The following is a 10,237-nucleotide window of genomic DNA, read 5'->3' on the forward strand; positions in this document are numbered from 1 at the left end:
CGAAAAAGCCCAACCTTCCCTGTTTTTACACGAGGTAATAGTATCGTCCAGAACACCCCTCTCAGTTCTAACCTGTTTAGAGAACCCAGCCTCTGGTGCATCCTGGGTAATAATAAATATGGTTCCAGGCGGTAGCGTGTGAGCCGCAAGAAGGTTTAAACTGAACAATAAAATATTAATAGAAAAGTCATATTGTACCTTTTAGACTCTTTTTTTTTATCACCATGGTGAAGTTATCAGCGGAGCTTATTGAGCAGGCGGCTCAGTATACAAACCCGGTGCGAGACCGAGAGCTGGATCTCAGAGGTGCGTAGTGAAATCAAATATAGCGCCTGAGCGCCATTGAATTAGGCCTGTGTTAGAGTTAGTATAAACCACAGTGTTAACGGGGGTGTTTCAGTGATGTATTTTAATAATATTAATGTTATTTATAGAATTAATGGCAAAAACAATCCTTTTCGTTTTAAAATCTCAATTGAATTGAGTAGCATTTTTATCAGAAGTAAACGGTTCTCGCACACGCATTTAATGCAGTTTATGTAGTGATGTATTAAACAATATTAATGCAGCTGCATAGGGGAAGGTGTTGAACAGTCTCTGCCAGATTTGAGAGAATTGGTTTTAAAAACAACAGCATTCAAGAACCGGTAAGCTATCCACAGAACCATGTGCTTAATGATGTGACTGTGGTAATATGTATTGCTAAATTAATGTGTGTGTGTGTCATTTTGCTTCGTGGGACTCTAAATTATGACCCATAACAAACCTCTGCCTGTTCTATTCCCTTCTGCAGGCTATAAGATTCCTGTTATTGAAAATCTGGGTGCCACTTTGGACCAGTTTGATACCATTGATTTTTCCGACAACGAAATCCGGAAACTCGATGGCTTTCCCTTGTTGAAACGACTGAAAACCTTGCTGGTGAGCAACAACCGAGTGTGGTGAGTATACACAGCACGAACCGCTACTTCTCACAGATGCTTTCTCCATTTGCAGCTGGTTTTGATTTTTTTTTCTTTTTTAGCCGCATAGGGGAAGGTATTGAACAGTCTCTGCCAGACTTGAGAGAATTGGTTTTAACAAACAACAGCATTCAAGAACTGGTAAGTTACCACAGAACCATGTGCTAAATCGTGTGTGGTAGTATACATTGCTTAATGCGTGTGTCATTGTTTTGCATTGCCCAACAGCTATTAAAAGTAGCGTGAAATATTATTTTAACCGGTCAACAAAGAAACCAGGGTTGGGGTCAATTCCTGTTATATTCTATTTAAGTCAGTTCCCAATTCCCTTTGACTGAATTGGAATTTCTGTTAGTCATTTGTTGTTGTGATTGTTCAACTGCATTCATTTGAAGCCAATTTAATTGACTAACAGTGACTTCAATTGAAGTAATGTGTTGCCACTGTGAGAAGCTCATCTGAACAGAATACTACGAGTTGTGATTTTGATCAATGATGTGTTGGAATTGATTAAAAATGAATGTGAAATTAGAATTGTTTAAGGAACTGCAATACAGTAACAAACTAAACCTGTTTTTTGTTTTTTTTTATAAAATATCCAAGCATGTTTGAACTAATGTGTTTACATTTTACAGGGTGATTTGGATTCTCTTGCATCTATAAAGACCTTGACCTTGCTCAGGTATCATGTATCCTTGTTACCTCAATATTATATCAATTGTGCATTATATTTGTTACATACTGGATATTACACATTTCTTAAGATAAATAGGGATTGTATATCTTGTGCCATAACACTACCTAAATAAATTACTAGGTATTGCAATATTTTCAATGCAATTAGCTGTTTGACAAATGTTAATTGTGTACAAAACTGCTACTGTGTGCTGGTGCTTAAATAAAATGTATCTGCAGTCTCTTAAGGAACCCTGTGACAAACAAGAAGCATTACAGACTGTATGTGATCAACAAGGTCCCACAAATCAGAGTGCTTGACTTTCAGAAAGTGAAATTAAAGGTAAGTAATTGTTACGAGGTATTCTAGATTAGATGTTGCAGAATTTATGAAATATAGTAGTTAAATCATAAACTGCATTTGTGATAAGTATAGTACAATTAACGTGGATTACTGGTAGTTTTTACTTAGGAGTTCCACAGTCATTCAAGGAGTTTTGCATGATTTGAGCTGCAATCTTTGGATAGCATTTCTTGTGAAATGAAGGCCTCTACACACCGGATGTGATGCGAATGTGTTGTAGGACACACAGCACCACGACAAAAAAATAAATAAAACATGTATGTGATGCGAGCCGTTCACACTGCCTGCGACGGGCAACACTGAAGCAATGCGAAAAAAATAGGATTAGTGTCTATTTTTGCGATTTGTCAAGTAGCAGCTAGGGAACTGACCAATGAGGAACAGGTTCCCTTGCTCGTCTTCAGTAAACAATGGCAGAAGAAAAGATCATTCTTGCAGTATCAAAATACCCAGAGCTGTACAATAAAGGACACAAAATTATAGACACAGCAATGAGGGAGAACATCTGGCAGTCCATTTCTAGGGAACTGGATATAGTTGGTGTGTGTGATTCTTTTACTGAAATAAGTATTCTGGCTATTTTATAATCTACATTTTGATTAGCTGTATAACAGGACTATCATAAGTGTGGTTTTTTTTCCAGGTGATAGTCAGAGGAGAGTTGCTTATAACGCTGCGAGTGCCTGTCACCACTGGTGTGAAAGGTAGTGTCGCAGTGAAAGTACCATTTTATCGCAGGACAAATCGCATCGCGTCCAGTGTGTGGAGATCTTAAAGAACCACAATTCTTACTTGATCTCCTCAGACATAGTGAAATTGCGCGTCTTCATTTTATTCAGATGAGTTTGCCTAGCAGCAGTAGTAGGGAGCTGCCTTGAATGGTCAGTGTTGTAACTGTTTGCATTAACAATGTGATGTATCGCCATAGGAGCGTCAGGAGGCGGAGAAAATGTTCAAAGGCAAACGGGGTGCACAGCTTGCTAAGGATATTGCCAAGAGAACAAAAACGTAAGATGAAAGTACTTGAACTAGCACTGACCTTCAGAAACACTGGGCTCTGGTGATGGGTATAGAGCCATTCGGGAAGACGCTCCTAAATCTGATGGGTTTATAGGATCACTGTTTGTTTTAGAATCTGTACCCTCTTTGGGGGAATCCTTCCACCCCCTGGAAGTGTGCAGTGGAGGCATTAGCCTAAATCTGCTCTAAAACTACTCCAGTGTTTCTGAGGGAAGCTGATTTCAAGGAATTCCCTACTGTATCAGTTTATTGACAAAGATGAGATACTACACTGATGTCATTAAAGCTTGGTGCTCAAGGCTTTGAGAAGCTTTGCGTTATGGAACAGTGTGTGACTCTTCAGCCTCTGCTGTGTTTTAGGTTCACCCCGGGAGCCGGTCTACAAGCTGAAAAGAAGAAAACCGGGCCTTCTCCAGCAGATGTTGAAGCAATTAAGGTAATGTTTTTAACTGGGTCTTTTGTATACATATGTAGTCAGGGTATGAATTATGACATGGCTGCATACACACTGCAAATCTTACAAATAAAATTGAGGTTGAGAATAGGGATTGAAATAGCCTCCGCTTAAGTGCTTTGTCGTTGCCACTTCATTCTGCCAGTTGCTTTACAAATTGTTGTGTAGTAATGTGTTAAATAAGTGATGTCTTAATTGCTTGCAATCAAATGTAACAATTGTTTCCTTCTGAATTGTGCCTCTACAGAATGCCATTGCCAATGCCACTTCTCTAGATGAAGTGGAGAGGTTAAAGGGCATGTTGCAGTCCGGTCAGATTCCTGGCAGAGAGCGGAAAACAGGCAAGTTCTTCAGGTGTTGTGATTTGGGTTTGTACATCCAAGCTGTACAGTGAAAGGTTAAACCTACCTCTGGTTAAAATACTATATTGGTTAATGATTGTATTTTTAAACAAAGCCAGTCGGCATTAAATTGCCCTCATTTATAGTTCAGTAGATCTAACTATAAATTTAATTTGACAACAGTAGGGGGGAGGAGTAGACATTAGCTACCTTAATTGTCATGTTCTTGCTTGTCAGTGAAAGGTACATCTTAAGGCTGTCTTTGAGAGTGAAGGCTTTACAATGCTGTGTGTTAAGTCTTTTATTTTGTTTTAGGACCAGAGGATGGACCTGAAGAGGAGGAAATGGAGGAAGACACACCGATGAATGGATTATAATTTTTAATTTTTTTATTAAATGATTATTGTGTTTTGTTGATGGAGAAGGCCAACTGTAGATAATGCTGTGCTATCCTGGTAATGTGGGTAGATATTTTCTGTTTTAAGGCTGTCGGGTGAATCTGTTTCAAGTGATTGAGAACACTTAAGTACATTAAACTTTTTTTTCTAAACTCTTGTGCTTTGAATTTACCTTTTAGAAATCTAAATTACCAAGCATTTATCCTGTTTTTGGACTGCATTGCTATATAATATGACGATTATAACCATACCACAATTAGAAGTGAAAGCAAACTTGTCAACACCTGGAAGCATATAGACACCCACAAAACCATTGTCACCAGAATTCTGGTGTATAACATTCTATTTCAAATGAAATGTTTAAGTGTTGGCCATTCAAAAATTAAAAAGGATAAATGGTCTGTTCAAAAGGGTGTTCTCAAAACACATGTTTTTGATACTAGACCCTACTCATGCATTCTTCATAATTACATAAAACCTCTTCAAAACCTCTGGGATCTATAATGAAGTTGTGCTTGTTGTACAAGGTGGCAATTTAACTTTTTATTATTTTCGGAGTGTGTGGGAATGACAATCCCATTAAACTGGGGCCTAAGCTATACGTATAGATTTGCCTGGGAAATGTTACACAGTCAGTGTACAGTGTTTTTAATTTACATTATTTGATTAGCACAACAGGTCCGAACATTGACGAGGTCCCAGAGACTAAACCCTGTAAGAGTATTTGCTTTACGCCCCTGTCTGGGTGGATTTTATTATTTGGCAGACACCTTCATCCAATTTGAAATTGTGTGTTGGTTGTATGCTGAGATACATATTTATGAAACGTGGGTTTTGGGGTTACAATGCGTTTTCGGCTGCAGGTGTACTCCACTGTTCCCATTAACCTGCTAAACCAGACCTGCCTGAAATACTGCTTTGAGATCCATAATTGTGTACTGTATCAGGTGATCAATGACTATTCTCTCTTTCAAACATGAATGTAATATAAAACCATATAAATGGCCCATAGTGTTTTATAAATTGGTGTGTGTGTGTGTATATATATATATATATATATATATAGTTTATTGAAATGGCAGAACAAAACGACTGTAAAGTCTGAAAGATACAGTATAATTGGTTTGAAGTTATTACGAGTAGCACAACATTTTTTATGAAACCTAATTAAGAATACAACTAATCATATGGGCTATTAAGTAACTACTGTTTGTCTGGTTTGGTACTCGGCAATCAATGTGTATGATTGTTGAAATGTTGCATTAGATAATTCTTGCAACATGTAACTAAATTATGGTACAGAACAGCGTTTCTGTATGCAACGAATGACTAAGCTGTAACACAGATGGGCGGTGCCTGGCTGTGTCAAGTCTCTCGCTCAAGTGCTTCCACGTCAGCGCTTGCTGTGATTGGCCCAGCGGCTGGGTAATCTGACACAAACAGGAACTAGACACGGCGTGGCGGAACTAGTGGGGAGCAGTAATGCAGTTGTATTGTTTGTCGTTTTTTTAATACTTTACAATCTGAAAATGGAAACAGAAGAGGATGCGACAGAAATAAAAACTAAACCCACTCTTGAACACCAGGGTGTTGAGTTCCTGCAACAGACAGGCGAGTTTAAAATAACCTGTCAAAATGGGTTTACCTACCCCCAGTATCGAAAGTACAAAGACGTAAACATAGAGGCTGTTTTTCTGTATTTACAAGCCTGTGACCGTCGACAGCAATGGTGAAACTCAGTTGGTGATCATGTTAAGTCATTTGGTTTTATCTGGGAAGGACTGATACGTAGGAATACAAAATATAAATTATAAGAGTGATGTGGTAGTTTGTGATTAAACCTTAAGTGCGCAACAGATTCTAGAATCTCACGCAGTTCAAAGTTTCAGTTAAGGAGTGTCGCTGTTGAAATTCTAATAAAACCGAAAAATAAACAATTAACAAAAAAAGTTTAAGTTAAACAGTCAACAGCCGAGCCTCAATATCTGTGGCGACCCAGGTGGTATTCCTGCGCCTCACATTCAGAATACACTTCGTTCATGATTGAAACTAACAGGTGGCTAAAACAATTCTAAAATGAAATGGCGTCGAAACCGTGGCTTTGCATATCAACTGCTTTTGTTTCTTTTTAGTGGGAGCCCTGGTTTCGGACTATGGCTGGTACATCCTGTTCGGCGGTGTTGCCGTTTACTTGGTTATCCAGCACCTGAGCAAACGAAGAGGAAGTCAGGAGAGCAGTGGCCCTAGGGACGTTCCAGGTACTGATATACAGTCTCTCTCGACATATCCCTACCTTCATGGTGTAATATAGTGGTGGCCAGCGGTGGAAATCCACTAAGAATGATCTTGCAGGTGTTTAGTTTGGGGTTATGATTCTTTTTAGTTTTGTTTTATGTTGTTTATGGGTATAGCTACTCGGGGGAGGGGGGAGGCTACAGATGCTGATGAAATAATAATGTATAAAGGATCCGAAGCCATTTTAATAATCAAATAAGCAAACAGAGCAGTTTTGATCCAATATTTTTCAGTTAGATGTAGAATCTCTGAGCTGTACGCCCAGGCCTTTGTGTAATTGGTTTGGTCTATTATATAATGAGCATCAAAAGGAAACTTATCACTTATTTTTGAGCATCAAAAGAAACTAATCACTTATATTTGGATAAAATTCACTAGATGTGATTGAAAAATGACAAACTCTGTTTTAGAGCAGGTGCAGTGACTTTTTATTGTGCTGATTAAAAATTGACATCACGAAGATGTTGCAAAATGATCTGTCGATCCTGGGCAGGTGTTAATATAATGTAATATAATATAAAGAAATGATATTTTCTAGACCCATCTACAGTTGTGAGGCGTCAAGAAGCATTAGACACGTCTCGCCGGCGAATGCAGGAGGAATTAGATGCTAAAGCTGAGCAATACAAAGAAAAACAAAAGCAAGTAAGTGCACAGCGTTGCGTCTGTCCCCTAAATGAGAAGGCTGCAAACTCCAGCATTTTATACAGATGGTATGAAACGTTTGGATAAAGGGTTTATCTCTGGTGTGTTGTTGTTCATCCTCAGCTTGAAGAGGAAAAGAGAAGGCAGAAGATAGAGATGTGGGAAAGCATGCAGGAGGGAAAGAGTTACAAAGGGAATACAAAACTAAGTCAGGTGAGGAATATTCTAGCACGCTTTCTTATGGTTTGATTTGTCGAACGCCACACCTGTTCTGTGAGCCTATCGTCTTTTCTTTTTAATTTAGCAGCAAAGCACAGAGGAGTCCAGCTCAACGTCCGTCTTAAAACCCAAGTCTGGAAAGAAACCACTGCGCAGTGGTATGTATAAAATAATTGCTGTAGTTGTCTGTATAGATATGCTTGTGAAAATATAAAAAGCAAATTAACACTGTGACAGAAATGAACTGAGGCCTGTTTAATGAAGCCCTAGTTTTTGACTGGATAAAGCTACTAAGGAGGGCTGGAAGAACTGAGTACCAGGATAGGACTGTGGAAGCCATATACCAAAAGTGCCTACTTTGTTAGCAACATTTAAAATTAAAATGTTCTTATATTCTTTTAATGCAGATGTAATAACTGCCTGTAATTCTGGTTCTTTATTAGAATGCTTACTGTTTGTGTGTTACTCATTTTCACAGGGTTTAATCCCCTGTCTGGAGAGGGTGGAGGAGCTTGTTCATATAGACCCGGTCGTAGAGGTCCCTCTAGTGGCGGATGAGGGTAAATCACGTCAGCGTTGCACTGCTGCAGTGAACCCTGACGTACTGCTTCAAGAACACACACAGATATACTGTGACTAATGCTGGCTAATCTCAGACGATTCAAGACTAATTTAAGGGTGTTAGATTGTTAAACCCATCTTCAGAAGCCTCCCAATACATGTTATACTTCTGCTCTACACAAACAGGCTGACATCTGTATTTGACAGGCTTGTTGATAATACCTAAATGGTTTCAAAGGTTTATTATTAACACCCCTAGTCAAAAATCACAATTGCTCAAAAATCAGATGACACTGTAGACTGCAGAAGCTCATAGGTGCACAAAGCTTCCGCTGTTACAAAGTCTTTTGAGGCTTGTGACCTGCCAGCTGCACTGAATTAAGTTCATGGGAGGTCTCTGCAAAAACAGATGAGAGATTCAGAAATGAATTCCCAAACATGCGGCAACACACTCGGATTGTTTTATTTTCTTACCATTTTGCAATATTTGAGACCGGTTCCTCTTCATATAAATTCTTTCCAATTAATGCAAAATACTTTTGGAAAGGGGAAACTAACCTTATCCAAAGAGAAGTAATGTATTTACACTTGACTTAAGACTACTGCTTTTTAAACACATGGTTGTTTAAAAAGTAAGTTTCCCACAGCAATGGTATGGCGTGTTGGTGTGGTAAACTTACTTTCTAATCGCCCTGAATGTTTCTAAATGTGTTGCCGCTGTTGAGACACAGGTTCTGATCTCTCCGATGTTTATTTGATCAATTCCTTCGATGAGTAGGACTGCTGATTTCCTGAGATTGCCCGCTTCCAATGATGTCTTCCTTGTAAATGGCAAACCAGTCAGCGGGGAGGACTGATATAGTTCACAAGGTCATGTGTGTTTCTTGTTTTTTTCCATAGTGATGCACCCTGTAATATCTAATGGGTGGTCATTTTGCCTTGTGTGGATCCATGCTTTCCACATCTTCTAATCTATGTAGTGTGAGGTCTTGGTCTAGGTTGCCATAATGTTATCCAAATACAGTCAAACGCAGTATGATCAACACATTTACAGAAATGCTTCTGATTTCAACCAGCATATATATATCCAATTTGAAAGCGTGCACATGTATTTGTCCAATACTGTATTTAATGTTAGTAGTGCTGGCCTATACGCCATGCTTCCATTGTAGATTTACCAGTCAACAAGGCTGTCAACAAGGCTGGTAAATCTACAATGGAAGCATGGCGTAAGAGGTCCACTCGTCTCTATTAGAATGTCTCCGGGATTAAGAGACTTTATCATATCGGAATTTCAAAGAATGTCTTTGGTATGGAATGCCAGTCACATATGAATTTAATGATCCTGTTTATACCAACGTAATTCATGTGGAGTTAGAAAGTATGGTTCATTTTTATTATAGAAAACCTTTACTATTTTCAATCAGAAACCATTTCATTAAACGAAGCTTTAGAACACTGTACATAAACAATTCTAGTGCCATTTTAGTGCTGACTGTGTTGCATTATGTAAAAGAATGCCATTTGTACTAGCTCTTTATTAATAAAAAGTGCAGTGGTTGTATTTGAGTGTACTGTGTTTAATATAGTTTGAAGCATATCTGCCCGAAGCATCAGTAAAGCAAGCCCATATGTTTTAATGACTTGAAGCTCTTATTGTTATGCATGCAGGGGAGCTTGTATGAATTTGCATATCTGTTGCCGACCCGACTGTTAATATCTCATAACCCATTCCAGCTAGCGTTTGTGTTTTGTTTCTAGTTTGGATAAAGGTGGTAAATAGCAAAGAGGCAAAGCAAAAGCTACAAGTATAGCAACTGAACAGATGCTTATTGTAATAATGGTTTATCACTGCTGCCTTGAAAAGGTACAACCTGGTCCAAGGTGTATAATGCAGACAGACTCTGACAGCTAACAAGATACAGTAGCAAAATCAGCATCTATGCTAGAACCAATAGCATAAAGATAACAGCCCAAGAAAAGAACAAATAATGACAACCTACTTCCTGTCTCTGCTGCAGCCTCCCAAAAGACCACCAGAGGGAGCCCACACGCTTATCCACAGAACCTACTGTTCAGTTGCACATTACATATCTAATCTACAATATTTGCCTATCACAAATGAAGTTCACTGCATAGTTTGCAAATAAACTTACAACATTGGTAATTGCATGTATATTTTAAATACCATGTTGGTGTTACCGTATCCTTAAAACAGGTGTCTCTAACCCTGGTCCTGGAGGGTTGGTGTCCCTCCTGGTTTTTGTTCTAACTGTACACTAAATTAATTAATTAGACCCATT

General features: G+C 38.6%; 2 protein-coding genes across 3 annotated transcripts; both read left to right on the forward strand.

Moving 5' to 3' along the window:
• The first annotated feature begins 77 nt into the window (after nt 1-77).
• Nucleotides 78-4,366, forward strand: LOC117428412 (U2 small nuclear ribonucleoprotein A'-like). The gene is made up of 9 exons (XM_034047396.3): nt 78-306; nt 794-941; nt 1,025-1,103; nt 1,598-1,644; nt 1,878-1,980; nt 2,930-3,009; nt 3,382-3,457; nt 3,723-3,816; nt 4,132-4,366. The coding sequence occupies exons 1-9, from the start codon at nt 225-227 to the stop codon at nt 4,191-4,193; spliced, it is 771 nt and encodes a 256-aa protein (XP_033903287.1). The 5' UTR covers nt 78-224; the 3' UTR covers nt 4,194-4,366.
• A 1,262-nt stretch (nt 4,367-5,628) lies between these two features.
• Nucleotides 5,629-9,498, forward strand: LOC117427769 (selenoprotein S-like). 2 transcript variants are annotated; one of them, XM_034046045.3, is made up of 6 exons: nt 5,629-5,825; nt 6,347-6,472; nt 7,048-7,154; nt 7,278-7,367; nt 7,459-7,531; nt 7,852-9,498. In XM_034046045.3, exons 1-6 carry the CDS (start codon nt 5,744-5,746, stop codon nt 7,929-7,931), a joined length of 558 nt encoding a protein of 185 aa, XP_033901936.2. In that variant the 5' UTR covers nt 5,629-5,743; the 3' UTR covers nt 7,932-9,498. The 2 variants fall into 2 exon arrangements, with proteins under 2 accessions (XP_033901936.2, XP_033901937.2); XM_034046046.3 differs by having other exon boundaries at nt 5,631-5,825; nt 7,462-7,531.
• The last annotated feature ends 739 nt before the right edge of the window (nt 9,499-10,237 follow it).

Source organism: Acipenser ruthenus, chromosome 21, assembly GCF_902713425.1.
Source record: "Acipenser ruthenus chromosome 21, fAciRut3.2 maternal haplotype, whole genome shotgun sequence".
Classification (NCBI taxonomy): Eukaryota; Metazoa; Chordata; class Actinopteri; order Acipenseriformes; family Acipenseridae; genus Acipenser; species Acipenser ruthenus.